Source organism: Rhinichthys klamathensis, unplaced genomic scaffold (genome assembly GCF_029890125.1).
Source record: "Rhinichthys klamathensis goyatoka isolate OS25496 unplaced genomic scaffold, OSU_Roscu_1.1 h1tg000178l_1, whole genome shotgun sequence".
Lineage (NCBI taxonomy): Eukaryota > Metazoa > Chordata > Actinopteri > Cypriniformes > Leuciscidae > Rhinichthys > Rhinichthys klamathensis.
The window spans coordinates 55,631-72,236 of record NW_026606707.1 but is presented as its reverse complement, the minus strand read 5'-3'; the positions used below and the strand labels follow the sequence as shown (position 1 = coordinate 72,236).

The window sequence follows — 16,606 nt, the reverse complement described above, 5'->3', positions numbered from 1 at the left end:
CCCGCCCTACCACGAAAAAAAGTCAAATCTCCACATAAACGATTTTTAGTATGATGGGTTCTTGACAGTTGGCCATGCTAAACTAGCCTATATTCCCAAAGCATCCCAAAACAGACAAAAGCTTTCTGTAAAACCTGTGGTTGATTACTACAAATAGTTAAATATTCCCAAAGCATCCCAAAACAGACACAAGCTTTATATACAACCTGTGGTCGATTACTACAAATAGTAACACTTAAAAAAAACTTTTAACTGCTTATCACTCAATTAAGTGTCATATAATCGATATTATAGAGGGTTAGAAATGTTGACTAATGTATTCGTTTTTGCAATACCACCTCAGTTGTTAAGCAGTATTACTTATATTAATGTTAATTGATATAAAGTGTTACCTTATCAATAATTACTCGAAAGCTCCTCATTACCGTAATATGATATTATTAAACCAAACAACAGTCGCATGTATAACAGAGTATTGAAGTTCATTCTGCAGTTTCTAAAGATTACCGTTAGCTAACTAACATTAGCCTGTCAAACAATGCATGGGTTTACTTAACTTACCTGCTTACCAGCTACTTGTACACGCTTCACAAGCAGTCAGAGGCTAATCGTAGTGATTTAAATGTGAACACATACGATAAATTAATCTTTGGCAAGAAACACGCGTTAAAGAGTCAGTTTACATCTCGCAAATGATCTGTCTTCAATCTCCTTAGTAGTATTAAATGCTGCATTCGTTGGGTTTCTAAAGTAAACACACCACCGATGTCATAAGCGAATAACAGTTTGTGGGTTAATCGTTCACTCACCGGTGGAATCCCCATCATCATCATCATCATCATTACCATCATCTTCACGCACGATTCAGCCATTTAACGTTAACGTTAACTCCACGGGTACAATCCAACACACTTCGCGTCATATAAAGCAAGCGATAATGTATTTGACATCTGCAGGAAATGTCCAGGAACAGCTAGGCCATTTTCCTGTGTTCCACAGAAGTGAAGGAAGAAGTAGTTTGCGCGACAGCTCTCGTATATCCCTCCCCCAAAGGTTTAATGGAGAAGGTTACTACGAACTGCAGCAAGGGTGTGACATTTTGGCTCAAGCTACGCTGAAGTGGCGTGAGATTCCCACGCTAGCAACTTACAGTTGAGCCAAGATGGCGTCTGTTTCGTAACCTTGTGTGCTAAGCGTTTCACAGCGGGTGACACCATCGTGCCTCTGGATTCAGACTAGAGGAAACATTACCGCGGGGCGGCACCCGAGTCGACGTGACGTCGTTACAACGCAACAATGTATCATATTTAGCGATCAAATTCTTCTCATGTAGGTACTGTATGCATAATAGCACAAATGTTTAATACTTGCATTTGTACGAAAGTGTATATATATAGGCCTATTTTTTTTTTTTAATATGGATCAGATTCACATTGGCATTTGGCAATAAACTCGTAAGGAATAAACATTTTGTTACAGCTCTTGTGAAACTGGGCAGTGTGAGTATAGGACACATTTGTTTGATTGACTTTAGATTTCAGTTTCATACATTTTAATCATACATTTAACTGAATCAGTAGTTGCTGCAAATGTGTCTTTGTAGTTAAAATTCCTGAATTAATTTCAGTTGTATAGTTTATTTTATTGTCCCACTTTGTTTTTATATTAGTTTATTAAGCTTCAAGAGCTGATTGAATTGGTACTTTAAAATCCTGAATGTTTTGGAGAAAAATAAATAAAGAAATTGCACTTGCTGCTATTTTGCTACTGGCATGCCACCAGTTTATCGATATCCAAACATGTGGGCTCTCAAGCATTTAGTTCTCAAATATAAAACGTTATAATAAGTATTTTAAAGAGTCTTAAAAATAGGCAAACTGTAGGCCGAAATGATAGTCTACAAAGTGGCCTGAAAGGCAGGGTTTATCAACAGTGTTATTTCCTTAAGTGAAACTAGGCCTAATGCAAATATTAAACGTGACAGCAATGTCAAAAGAAAAACATTGTATCTCTGTGGTGAAGAAATACATCCCTACCCTTAGAGAATCCTATTGTAATGTGGAATACTTGTCTCCATGATATTATAATAGGCTATAAAATAATAATTAGATTAATTGATTGGACGCTCCAGGAAGGTTACCAAGCAACGTCAACTTAAATCTATTAATATTCATGAGCTATTAACATTCGATTCAGTTCCCCTAGTTTCACTCTCTGATTAAAGTGCGACACCAAGTGTTCATTGCGATAAGCTGCATGCTGCATAATATTTTTTTCAGTCAAATGCATTTTACGCATATATTTATGCTTTTGTTAGCTTACTTATCTTACTTTGTTAGCTTATTTATCATTTTTAAACCCATTAAACTAATTAAAATCGTTTCAATGCCGTTTCCTTATGGAGTATGTGTGCAATGTAGTCACTTGGTGGCACTAACCATATCAGACTGTTATGTTACTCCTGCTGCAACAGCATTATAAATCCAGAATCTGAAAAGCCAGTACACAATCTTCTGGAAATTACCAGAATTTCAATGACCACTGAACTAAAATGCATGGTTTGTAAAGTATAGGATGCCAGGAGTCAACTGATTCACAAGAACTTCAATATTAAACTAATAACTTGATCCCACCCCAAAACAGCACTTAAAATGTTATTAATCTAATTCAGTTCCCTTTTAAACTAATAAAAATGAATGCAAGCAAACAAAGTTCGCCATAGAAGCAGGCTTTCAAGAGCCATGTTCGACACTGATTAAAGTGTTGGAGGTAAATGCCTATATACTTGATGAGAAAGCCTTCGAGATGTAGCCCCAGCTGCTAGTGGGACAGAAGAAGAGGATGAGCAGAAGGAAAAGCAGCATGAACACAACACTGACAGATGCAGAGATGCCATTAATCAGATACGTCACTACATTCAAATCAGCACATAGATTTACAGTGACATTACCTTAGTAAATCTAAATTTTGCTGGCCCTAAGACAGATTAAACCTTTTATATGTAGTTACGTAATTGGACATAATTATACATTATGGATATAATTGTATTGGATTACACATATTAGGTAATATATTCTGATCACTTGCATAGTTAAAGTATTTATCTGACAAAATTATTTTGCAGCAAAAAGGCAGACCATCTACAATAGTCTGGTTTTAATACTACGCAAAAAAAGCAGCATAGAAAACCAGACAGATCACAGGAAAAAGCATGCATTGACTACATCATAATCAGTTATTATCATAATTTTGCTGGTTCTCTCTTTTTTATTATTATCAATAATATTAATTCTTTCTATGACAGTCTGGCCAAAGATTATGTTCACACAATTGCGTTATCACAAATAAAACAATTGTCTCCAAGCACAACTATGCAATATTCTTACAAAATTAAAAATAATAATAATAATGTGTGAATTAAGGGTGAAAATAGCAATTTTCCTTGACCAGACATAACTTTTGGTCACTACTGTAGATCATGAAATGCATTAAACATTACATTACACCAGGGTTTCCCAAACTAGAGTTTGTTAAAAAAAAAAACTAAAAAAAAAAAAACTGGTGGGTTGTGAGTTAATGAAAAGCTAATAGTTAATGAAATCATTAAAATGTGAAATTCAAATGAATAAATAATTTAAAATAAAAAACAGTCCAAATAAAAACACTTGAACAGTAAAAATAGAGATACATCATTTGTTAACCTGCATGTCAACGTGACCATAAGCTGGCATCAGAGAACCTTGAACATGCAAATGTGTTATTAAATTCTTGAAAAATCAACTTCAAATATCAGGGGGACTTCAACTAGAAAAATTTAGGTCAAAGGGGTTTGGCTGACAAAAAAAGGACCTGCGTTGCATGAACAAACATTACAGTTTTTCTCGATTGCTTAAACACATTTCTTGAAACTATGCCTCGTATTCTCAAAACAGTAAACACAAATCCATAACGTCTCACACAATTCCCCAAACATCCTATTTTCAGGTCAAAATGAAGCTCTACACTCATAACCATTCACTCTTGCTGAAAAAACAAACTTTGCCCTCAGACAGCACACACAAGCCCTCAAAATACACACACTACAACATAGTCTTACACACTGGTGCTATAAATTCAAAACAACATTTCCAAAACATTCCCCCCCCCCAAAAAAAATCTTCTTTTTTACTACCTCCTACTCTTACGTAAGATGTGTGTGAGCATCATATGACAGTAAAAGAGCACACACAAACCTGATTGAAATCTGGAATTGTATTGGAATGGTAAAGAGTGTTGGTACATGCCTCCACTCAAGGATACAATATGATGAACAAGTCTAAGAATGTTCCACATATGGTTGAAATACCATCATTGGCCTAGAAAGATAACATTCTGGGAGTCAAGACTATAAAGGAGAAAGGATGCCCTCCCTTCACTGTCACACTCTGCAGCCACTCTGTGTGACTGTACGACTGCTGGCCTTTCCTTGCAAGAACATAAACCTCATCAAAGACAATTGGAAATGTTTGTCTCTTATTCAGTGATATTCAGTGATAAGGTTCAACCCTCCCTGAAGGATCTGATGATGGAGGCGACGGGGAAGCGGCTCAAATTTGTCTGTACTCGTTGCCCAGCCTCCCTCAGTCATACCATGGAGAAGGACATGGCCAACTAATTTCATCTGAGACTGCTTGTCTTCTTGCCCTTGCTCCTCCTCCTCTTCCTCCTCCGCCTCTTCCTCCTATTCCTCCTCCTCCTCCTCTCCCTCCTCCTCTTCCTTCTCCTCTTCCGCCTCTCCCTCCTCGACCTATTGCTTAATTTCTCTGTGGATCCATTGTTACAAAACTCAGTAAACTGATTTTTATCTTTTATAAAAGATTGTATAACCTTTTATCTATCTATTGAAGGATCTGACTGATGTGTGTTCAATTTTGACTCTTAGTGTTTTCACCTGGGTAATTGTGTGCTAACTGAGCTGAAGCTGTGCTGACTTGAGTGAACAATATTGAATGCTAGTGCTTTCTAAATAACCACGTGGTGTAGGCAATGAGAAATGCAGGGATTTGTGTGTAGAGTTTTTGGGAATAGTGTTCAGTGAAATGGGTGTGCTTTTTGATAAATGGCAGTATAGTTTTGAAATTTTAGTTCAAAAGCCTGGTTATAGTGTTTAAACAATCGAGAAAAACTGTAATAGACCAAAGTCTTTCAGGTCTGAAATATTTTGTCCAGACTTCCAGAATTAGTGAAGATCACTGGTTATGATGAAGACATTCAAAGCTATACATCGGCAGTGTTTAACTTACATAATTATTCGTCTCATACATGGTGTAATTGTTTGCTTTTCTCCAAAATAATTCAGAAGAATTCAAAAGATTTAAAAAGGCTCAAAGACAACACATGATTCTTTTAGCATTTTTATATTCGTATTCAAGGTTCCTGTAGCAATCTGTCAACTATTGCATGCCACAATCAATCACAAGGTTTCCCTGATGTTCTCTCAACAGCTTATTTTTTGTCTGAGACTTTGTTACATAAATGACTCGTTAGGGACTCCACTTTAAACTTCTCTTGCACATCATTCGCTTTCTCATAGAATAAGACTTACAGTAGCTTCCTCCAATCATTGTCATCTCTAGAAGCATCTCTGAACCTGACCAAGGCTGCTAAATGCACATTCAACAAAATTAGCAAAAGCAAAACTTGATCCCAATGCTACAACAAGCAAAAGCAATCATTCAAACAATGCTGAGATTTGTTTTTCTACTCTTTTGTGTGCCGCTACTGTCCAGATGTTGAGAGCGAAAAAAAACATTTGAACTGTTTTTTATTTTAATATGTAATATATTTCTGTGATGCAAAGCTGAATTTTCAGCATCATTACTCCAGTCTTCAGTGTCACATGATCCTTCAGAAATCATTCTTATATGTCGATTAAGATATATGCTGCTTAATATTTTTGTATAATGTGGTACATTTTTCAGGATTCTTTGATGAATAGTTCAAGTTCAAAAGAACAGCATTTATTTGTAATAGAAATCTTTTGTGGCATTCTAATGTAATATCTTTACTGTCAATTTTGATCAATTTAATGTGTCTGACCTCAGACTTTAGATTCGATCCACTTTAGTTAACATTGCCTGCATAGTGTATACGTTAAAGACAAACATTTCAAAGTAGATGTAAAGGTGATGTTCAAGGTCAGTGTAGATGAAACACTATAATCCACACAACAAATTAAAGGGAAATATATTTAAATATGTAGATATGTTCATTTAACAACTCTTACTAATTTTACATTTTATAAAACTGGGGGAACATTTCAAGAGAGAGGGACATCACATATCAAAAAGAGAATATATTTAGTGATTTAAATATGACATATTTTCACATTGTTCACTGTGTTTATTTACACTGTTTTGTGTTAATGCATCAGCGTTTCAATTGAATAAAATATTGAAATAATGGTTTGTTTGTTCACAAAATATTGTAAATACTATTTTTATACAAAATATACAGGTCCTTCTCAAAGAATTAGCATATTGTGATAAAGTTCATTATTTTCCATAATGTAATGATAAAAATTAAACTTTCATATATTTTAGATTCATTGCACACCAACTGAAATATTTGAGGTCTTTTATTGTTTTAATACTGATGATTTTGGCATACAGCTCATGAAAACCCAAAATTGCTGTCTAAAAAAATTAGCATATTTCATCCGACCAATAAAAGAAGTGCTTTTAATACAAAAAAAAAGTCAATCTTCAAATAATTATGTTCAGTTATGCACTCAATAGTCAATACTTGGTCGGGAATCCTTTTGCAGAAATGACTGCTTCAATGCGGCGTGGCATGGAGGCAATCAGCCTGTGGCACTGCTGAGGTGTTATGGAGGCCCAGGATGCTTCGATAGCGGCCTTAAGCTCATCCAGAGTGTTGGGTCTTCTTGCGTCTCTCAACTTTCTCTTCACAATATCCCACAGATTCTCTATGGGCTTCAGGTCAGGAGAGTTGGCAGGCCAATTGAGCACAGTAATACCATGGTCAGTAAACCATTTACCAGTGGTTTTGGCACTGTGAGCAGGTGCCAGGTCGTGCTGAAAAATGAAATCTTCATCTCCATAAAGCTTTTCAGCAGATGGAAGCATGAAGTGCTCCAAAATCTCCTGATAGCTAGCTGCATTGACCCTGCCCTTGATAAAACACAGTGCACCAACACCAGCAGCTGACATGGCACCCCAGACCATCACTGACTGTGGGTACTTGACACTGGACTTCAGGCATTTTGGCATTTCCTTCTCCCCAGTCTTCCTCCAGACTCTGGCACCTTCATTTCCGAATGACATGCTAAACTGAGCAACAATCCAGTGCTGCTTATCTGTAGCCCATGTCAGGCGCTTCTGCTGCTGTTTCTGGTTCAAAAGTGGCTTGACCTGGGGAATGCGGCACCTGTAGCCCATTTCCTGCACACGCCAGTGCACGGTGGCTCTGGATGTTTCTACTCCAGACTCAGTCCACTGCTTCCGCAGGTCCCCCAAGGTCTGGAATCGGTCCTTCTCCACAATCTTCCTCAGGGTCCGGTCACCTCTTCTCGTTGTGCAGCGTTTTTTGCCACACTTTTTCCTTCCCACTGAGGTGCCTTGATACAGCACTCTGGGAACAGCCTATTTGTTCAGAAATTTCTTTCTGTCTTACCCTCTTGCTTGAGGGTGTCAATGATGGTCTTCTGGACAGCAGTCAGGTCGGCAGTCTTACCCATGATTGCGGTTTTGAGTAATGAAACAGGCTGGGTTTTTTAAAAAGCCTCAGGAATCTTTTGCAGGTGTTTAGAGTTAATTAGTTGATTCAGATGATTAGGTTAATAGCTCGTTTAGAGACCCTTTTCATGATATGCTAATTTTTTGAGACAGGAATTTGGGGTTTTCATGAGCTGTATGCCAAAATCATCAGTATTAAAACAATAAAATACCTGAAATTTTTCAGTTGGTGTGCAATGAATCTAAAATATATGAAAGTTTAATTTTTATCATTACATTATGGAAAATAATGAACTTTATCACAATATGCTAATTTTTTGAGAAGGACCTGTATTATATGCACAAATATCCCATAATTATAACTTGGAGTGTATAGATCAAGTGACCTTTCCTGTGTGTGAACTGCATTGTCTCACACATTCTACCCTTCTTATTGACTTCAGGTTGTCTTCCATGTGCTATCACACCCTGTAGAGTCAGTTCAACTCTTATGCAGCCTATAAAATAAATAAATATAATCTGTGGTATAATACAATTTTAGGACTCACCAGGTTTCACTTCTGAACAGTTTGTCTGTTTTAAAAGTTCTAGTGGTTGCGCGTCAACAGGTGAGTCAGTTCAGCTGTGATCCAGTAGATGGCAGAGTCTTGTCATTTACACGTCATGTACATCTGTGGTCTCAGCAAAGTGCATGGCCCGCCATTGTCTTGAAGGTGGACCATTGTTAAAATTGATTGGGCCTGTCTGGTCCAATTACACAAGATTGAAGAAAGGCAGAGATTAGAAGCCAGTTTTTCAGTCTAGCACCCGTTTTCCATCTCTGCAATGAGCCACTCCAGCTTGCCTGTGAGAAGAAGCCCAAAGTTCTTCAACACCAAACCCAAATCCGTAGAGCGCTGACCCTGGCATCCCTCTGCCTGGTGCCCTACTTGCTCCCCCTGTTGGATGAGACGAAGATGGACAGAAAAAGAAAATAGTGTTCAAGCTAAAAATAGTCTTAGTATGTGTAGGAGGGAAGAAAAGAAACGACTTTTACTGTGTGATAGAAATTAACGATGGTGAAAGATGGTGGGTCATCATTGAGATCAATAAAACACACGCTTTGATTCTTGCAAATACATCAGAAATCAGCAAAACTACAGTCCAGCATAGTCCCCACAGTACGTGCTTAGGAGTGGCGGTATGTATATTTTATCAGCAGGGCATGGCTGTAATGCACTTCAGAGAGCACCATGTTCCCATCCTTCTCACGGGTCAAGTATGTGTCGCTATCTCCCCTTCTTTCCTGGGGAAGGAAGGCAGAGGTCACCTGGAGTCAAAGTCACCAAGATGACGTGACGGATCAACAAAGATTCCGGGAAGGCAGGATATTTTCTTTGAGAACTACGTAGTCCCACAAGCCACATTCAAATATGGGAAAACTTCCATTCACGTCTTTTTTAAAGGAATTTAAAAATAATAGGAAAGTACATCTAACAAATGTTGCAAAATTAGATTATTATTGCTATTACATTATTAAATTATTAATTTTGAATCAGTTGCAGTCGAGTCTTAAAATGTAATATATTTTTTTATTTTTTTATTTTATCATTTAACTAATGTTACTGTACTGTGTTTACTGTAAAAAAATATATATATTGTCAAGTTATTGTCTTTATTATATTGTAGAATATTTATCTTTATTTCACTTTCATTTCATTTTAGTAATTAAATTACTATGTGATTTACAATATATTTAGCTGATTTTTTGTAATATTAGCTGAACATTATATTACTAATTAATATTACTATGAAATACTAATACTGAATATATATATATTTAAATATGACAAAAGTTCAGCATGCAAGCAAAATAAAGTAATTCACAAGGTAAATAATATATATATATATAATATATATATATATATATTATTTACTATGTGAATTACTCTTTTGCTTGCATGCTGAACTTTTGTAATATTTAAATAAAAAACACAGAATGATGCCATTCGTCTCTGTGCCAATATCTATCTGAGCTGCAGCTCAAGGTTGAACTGGTCTATCCTCACCTCAATGTGGAGCAGTTTGACTACAAGCAGGTAGTTGTTGATATTGTGCTCCAAGCGCTCCAGCAGAGTGAGTCTACAGCCAGGTTGGCTGAGTGTCCTGGCAGACTGCACATCCTGCGCTAGAGTCCACAAAGACAGCAGGATCTCAGCCCTCCACTCGTGCACCTGGAACACACACATACAGGTGTCTCAAAGAGTGTGCGCGCGAGAGCAGCGTGAGTGGGTTGATGCTGTATTGGAGGGAGTGTGTGGGAGTGGGAGCTGCATTGAACGACTCACTGATTTTCTCTCCCAGGTTGGTTTGTGAATGCCGACGCATGGTAATTGAATAGAAAAGGGTAGAGCATCTACAGCACTGCAGTTTTTCTGTAAAGGGAGTGAAAAGCACAGCCTATAAAATGTCTCACCGGTGGATAGACAAGCAGAGATGTAGACGCTGAGGAGTCGGAGTGGTAAACTGTCAAACCAACAGAGTCAAGTCAATAAGATAACGGATGACGCCAAGACAGAGGATGACAGTAGAGAATCAGTTAACATGCAAACAGGTAAACTGACAGATACCGGTCAAGTGAAGTGTAGCATGCAAACATCCAATGAGGCTGAGCTATTATGGCTAAAAGATATCTGAAGGGTCACTTGGTATTGATTCCAGCAGTTCTTTACAAACATAAACGAACACCATGGTGGTGGCTTGAGGAATTCAATTGAATTTATATAACCTGGGTAAAAATTGATTTTAGCACACAACTCATTTTGGATTGGAAAGTCCGTTCACCAATTAATATCTTCTCACTCCTTGTGCCTAAATTTAAACGGTTCCACTGTCCTTGTAACATTATCTCTTACCTATGAGTTATGGTGTAAGATAGGAATTTAAACATTGTGGTAGGCAACAGATCCTAAGAACAGATCCTAACAGAAACATCCTAAGAAACACACAACGAAGTGAAAGAACGATTAAATCTGGAGTTGATGTCACAGTCTTACCATTTCCTCTTGGAAGTCCTTCACCTTGTTCAACATTCTTCTGGCATCGCTGTCACACACAAAGTCAATTGGTCTAGTGTGAACGTGAGACAGTTCAGAGGCAACCATGCTGAAGACTACTACCAGAACTCCTATAAGACAACCAGTCCAATGAGAAAACGTCTGTCTGTATTATGTAACTCTTGGGACTATAATATTGAATTACATTAGTGGATCCATTCAGTCACAAATTTGCCATATTCAATGTTACTTTACATTAATAAACATTATTACATTATTAATGTCTTAAATCAGAAAGTAATGGTAACATGAAACAACTCTCTGGAATCCTCAATTCTGATTCTGATCAAATAGTTTTTATAACAACAGTGCATGCCAACTTTTTTACCGGCCTTGGTTTTGTAAGTATTTTTGCCTATAAGGATTTTTAAGATGTTGGCGGAATTTCCTTGTTGCAATTATCTAATTGGTCGAGATTTTTATTCAGAATAATGGGTAATGTATTTTTCACCAGTTTATTTAAAAAATAATTTGAAGTATGCGGGCTGATAGCTTCAACAAAAGCATATAGCATCAATTAACAACCTCATAGCTTACAGTAGCCTAAGCCTGTCTTTAAAGGCCCCCTAAAATCAAAATTGAAGTTTTTTAGCTTTTAGTATGAATATGTTAGGCTTAAGGTTATGAATAAGCTGGTGTGTTCCAAACCAATGACAAAATTTGCATTTAGGAGATATGCATTCAATACGTACAGTCCCTCACTTCCGCTAAAATGGGTCACGGATATATATGACGTCATCACCGCGGACTTCAGCTTCTCATCATCTGTCCAATCAAATGTTCTAAATACCACCTGGCCAAAGCGACCATCGTTGACACGTTGGAGCAATGGGTTTTTGCCAGGGTCGATATTGTCCACACCACTTTTTGAAACAACTCGCGGCACGGATGTACCTAATAGGCTACACATCTCCAGTTAAATAGCAGGGCATTCATTTCATTCATTTGTCAAATAAGAGGCGTTCTAGTGATGAAATGTGTTGTTTTTTAAATCAAGCTGCTGAGCTCCTTACCGCTGCGATCAGTTGCATGGATAGTTGGATACGTGCTCTGTGGCTTCAGGCGCCTCAATCTATCGCCATTGCGGAGACTCTATTCGTTACGGTGAAATCACAAAACAAAATGCACATAAACATATTCGGTTTTGATGAGGAAAAAAACTATACGAGTGCGGATTAGAACCCAGAACCTCTGACACGCTTGGCAAAAGTTCTGCCACTAGACCATGAAAGTACACAAGCTATAGTCAAATTCTCGTCACTAACAATATATATTAGTAGATCTCATTAAATGGCAAATTAAACCCAATGTAGCCTACTATTTAAAATTGATTTCTGGCCATCGTAATGTTATTTTTTTTTCACAATTTTTATTGTTCACATATTGTACATAGGCCTATTTCTTTGCATTGTAGCAACCTCTCCCCCACCTGGGTGTTGCCCTCTCACATTATTTTTAATGGGAGAACGGTGGAGGCCATTTTTAACTTGAATGTGTGAGGGTTTCAGTTATTAGCTATTAGCTGTACAAAAACAGTTCGTAAATCCTGCTTGCACAAATGGTATCTAAAGTCGCCGTTAAATGAAAGTTGTGATTGTCATTTCACTGGTAAACTAATTCAAAAACTAAACTAACTAAACTCAAAAACTAATTTTGTCACAAACACACTGGTTTTTAGCACAAATGCTAGTTTTACGGCACTTTAATATTTTTCTAATTATTTACCTGTAGCGAATATTGAATCGGAAGTCTCGCACATTCACAGAAGCTGTTTTCCATGTTGCAAAAAAGGTAACGCTAATGTGTAACCGCTGCCCATGGCAACATTCTGTCTTTCACATCTCTATCACGCCGAGGTCGCTCTCGTCTTCTCACTGCAAGATAGAATAGACAATAGGCGCCATCTTGCGACTCAAACAATCGACAAGAAAAAAATGTCCTCGAAGGAGAGGACATTATTTATTGTAATGAATAGGGATAATAAACCCTTTAAAGCAGGGTTCCTCAAACTCGGTCCTGGAGGGCCGCTGTCCTGCAGAGTTTAGCTCCAACCCTGATCAAACCTGTGAGTTTCTAGTGGTCCTGAAGACCTTGATTAGCTTGCTCAGGTGTGTTTGATCAGGGTTGGAGCTAAACTCTGCAGGACAGCGGCCCTCCAGGACCGAGTTTGAGTAACCCTGCTTAAAAGGTACAATATGTAGGATTTTTGCAGTAAAATATCCAAACCACTAGACCAATGTTATATATTTTGTTTAGTTGATTACCTACAATATCCCAAATATTTCCAACTATTTGAAAATCGTGAGAAAATTGCGATTTTAACCAAGGAAACGGGACGTGTCAGCAGGGGTGAGGAGTCGCCAGTCAATGGCGTCATATCCGCGTTACCCTCGGTTTCCGCTCGTACTGCCATAGTAACCATGGCGACAGACGTGGACAACTGGGTTATTAGCAGGACGCTCACGCTTGTTGTTGTTTTGTTCAAACATTATGGACCATGGCAAGCAGACTTTGAGACAAAAAGAGGACTAGAACAAAGATCAAAATCTTTCGAGATGCCGAGAGCTCCACGTCCGCGACTAACTTCGACTTGACAGAGACGGGAATGTTCCATCATGTACTTTAATATTAGACAGGTGAGCCAATGTACATAAAAATAATCAATGTTATTTAGTTCAATATGATTAAATGTTAGACTATGATCGGTATGTTATTCTAATGTTGATCTAGGTTACTGCTAGTCTCATACAGCCAACAACCTAACTAACAACATTCAACACACTCAAATGCCGTTTAGTGTGATAGTGTAACTGTTAGACTAGAGCGAGTGAAACAGCGCTGCGTTACCTCAAGTTTAATTCGTCTAATAAACTGTGAGTAACTTATTAATTCAGCACTTGCGTGTAGTTCGGTAGAATGAAATGTCCTTATTCCTTTATATCCGTGGCGCTTGTATACGTCTCTCGTTAGCAATCGCGCCCTGCTTCATAAAAACATCACTGTATTCACTCATCCATGAAAGATCCATCAGCTTGACGACAAGATCCATAATTCCGCTTGATGCTTTGCGTCATCGGTATACGCCTTTGTTATTGTAAGAGATTAGTGACCCCTGGTGGCCAAAAATTGCATACTGTACGTTTAACAGATGGCTATGAATCTGAGAGAGAAAAAAAAAAGAAAAAAGAAAAAAAAGAGTCGAGAAAACGAAAACATCGGAACTGGTAAGAGACGATTGACAGAACATAAAATAAGTTCCACTATAGCTAAATATGCTAGTAGCTAACAATAAATAAAGTGTTCATCTTGTTGCTACATTTTCTCTGTGTTATAATGGACTATTTAGTGCAGCTTTTAAGATAATCTACAAATAAGATAAATCAAAAAGGCTATTTTATGTCCATATATTTGCCTAGCCGTGCAAGATAATTCAAACAGCTGGTCATTTAAGTAAAATAACGCCCTTTTGTAAATACGTTGTCCTTTACACGCACGCACGCACACACACACATATATTATTATTATTATAAATATATATTATTATTATTATTAATGTAGCCTACTGCGCATGAACTGCCAATCGGTTAGGCTAGCTATATAAAGTTTTTATTAATGACTTTACTCAAAACACAAATTTATCAGCATTTTCAAAATAACTGCGAAAAGGTAGGCAACATGTTTTACAGAGAGAGTGAGTTTTTTGAAGCGTTAACACTGCATTGATCAGTCCGGTACAATGAAGGCATTCATGCATACTTACTACTTAAATCCATGCCCTGCGACCACATAAGATCTTCAGTCGCGTTACTTTCCATTGGAGATCGTCTTTTCTGAAGAAGTAATGCAAAAACGCCCACCGAGATGTGCGCTTCTCCACTACATTCCCAATCATGTGCATCGCCCCCACACTTTCTGACTTTTTCTAAATATTCCTTTCCCGGCTGGGACGCTTTTTATCTTGTCTCTGAACATGCCCTGACGTCCCTTCAGTGAGTCACCGTGCACTGAAGCCAGGATAAAAGTGAGGCTAACCCTGAGTTTGTAGGGGATACTTATGCAATTCTAAATAAATAAACAAGTAACAAGGCTTTTGGAAAGAGAGAAAAAAAAGGTAGGCTGAACAAACACAAAGAGCCCACATATTTTAGTTCTTCAGGTTAATATTTTATTATGTGATCAACCTGCTTTTAGTGGATTGCCACATACAGTAGGACATGCTTTTGTATGTATTCTTCCGCTAGACTTATTTATTCTTTTCTTTTTCTTTTTTATTGAACAAAGATCACAGGGGATACATGCAAAAAATACAGGATAAGAAACTACTTATTTATTCTTGCATATGCACACTTCATATTTTACACAATATATATATTTTTTTATTCTTCATTTCTTGTTCTATCAAACATTTCTTGTTTTATTGAATGTAAAATCCATTGTTCTTGTGCATATGGCAGGAAAGTAGTCTACTTCCTGTATGTACATTTAGCCATATACGCCGGACATTTAAAAAATTCAATCAAAACTGGTTGTGCCCTAAATAAAATCAAAGAGCTACCAGTCACAACCTGTATTGATAGTGATATACCACATTGAACGTGCTTACTGATATCAGGTAATAAAATTAAAATATAAAAAATGAATATAGGCTAAAATCAAGGGTATTTTATCTAATCAATTACAGTTTTTGCTCAATTCTCAAAACAATAAGTTCAGATCTCTGAACAATAAGTTTCTTGTTCAAATCAAATTCGAATTTCTTATTGATTTGAACAAATTGCATGTGTTTTGGCACATGTGTTCAAAAGAGTGCACAATTGTCTAATTTGCACAATAATACACATGTTTATTAAAACTGATGAGTTGATTCTCAGTGAAATTGTCAAACTCTTCACAACTTCTAAACATTCTTTCATCATGTGAGCCTTCACATGCAAAACAATCCTTTCAGTGATCAAAATCTGTTCTAAAAATGTTTTCTAAATTGGCAAATGGCCTTCCGTTGTAATGAATAGGAATCACAATCAATCAACTAATGAGTTTGCTGACCGCACAATCACTAACATTTTTGAACATGCAGGAACACTCTGAACAGCAGCAACTATCAGTGCTATATAAATACATTTGTATACGTACATTTATTTTTGTAGAAATGTGAAAACTGAAAATTCTTGTCTTGGAAGAGCAATAGGAAGATATGTATGCTATGTGTTAGAGAAATACATAATAGAGTGTGTAAACATAAAAAAAGCACCAGAGAATTTTCAGTTTACAATATAACACATTTTTGCAAAAATAAATGTAAATACAAATGTTCATTCTTTTGTGTACGACAGTATTGACTTTTCCCAGTCAATTTTTACCTGCTGTCTGAATCTGTATTTAAAATGCTGTGATACACAGACAAAACGGACATTCTTGTATAGTATAGTTGGTGTCAACAAAAATGTATTTTAAAAAAAACCATGACATTTATTTAGCAAATATTTCCATGCTAAAAATACATTTTATTGACACAATAACATGGATTAAATGTTTTGGGTGAGTAACTACATTTTGCAGACATGCAAGAGTTCTGATGTTCCAGCAAACATTGAGACATTTGCACTTACAGTTTAGAGAATGTTAAGACCGTTTCGAAAAACGTGCCCCAAAGCGATTGAGAAAAACTGTATAAAATATTGAGATGTAGTCAGTCTCCCTTTTTGGATGGTAACAGCCTATAATGATACAAATATGTTTAAGGATCTCTATTTTTAATTGTCCAGGGCTAAAAGA

General features: G+C 36.9%; 2 protein-coding genes across 7 annotated transcripts in view; both read right to left on the bottom strand.

Moving 5' to 3' along the window:
• Nucleotides 1-1,208, bottom strand: part of zfyve9a (zinc finger, FYVE domain containing 9a) — a 35,079-nt gene extending 33,871 nt beyond the window's left edge. For both annotated transcript variants that reach the window (XM_056260765.1, XM_056260766.1), the window contains exon 1: nucleotides 810-1,208. The gene's annotated coding sequence lies outside the window, so the exon portion shown is untranslated. The remainder of the gene's footprint in view (nucleotides 1-809) is intronic.
• Nucleotides 1,209-8,073: 6,865 nt separating this feature from the next.
• Nucleotides 8,074-14,956, bottom strand: thpo (thrombopoietin). Of its 5 annotated transcripts, none has more exons than XM_056260764.1 (5): nucleotides 14,588-14,935; nucleotides 10,772-10,820; nucleotides 10,064-10,150; nucleotides 9,785-9,949; nucleotides 8,074-8,674 (listed from the first exon to the last, which is right to left on the bottom strand). In XM_056260764.1, the coding sequence occupies exons 1-5, from the start codon at nucleotides 14,644-14,646 to the stop codon at nucleotides 8,537-8,539; spliced, it is 498 nt and encodes a 165-aa protein (XP_056116739.1). In that variant the 5' UTR covers nucleotides 14,647-14,935; the 3' UTR covers nucleotides 8,074-8,536. The 5 variants fall into 5 exon arrangements, with proteins under 5 accessions (XP_056116739.1, XP_056116738.1, XP_056116735.1 ...); XM_056260763.1 differs by having other exon boundaries at nucleotides 10,772-10,902; nucleotides 14,588-14,930; XM_056260760.1 differs by having other exon boundaries at nucleotides 10,772-10,902; nucleotides 14,592-14,928.
• Nucleotides 14,957-16,606: the final 1,650 nt, after the last annotated feature.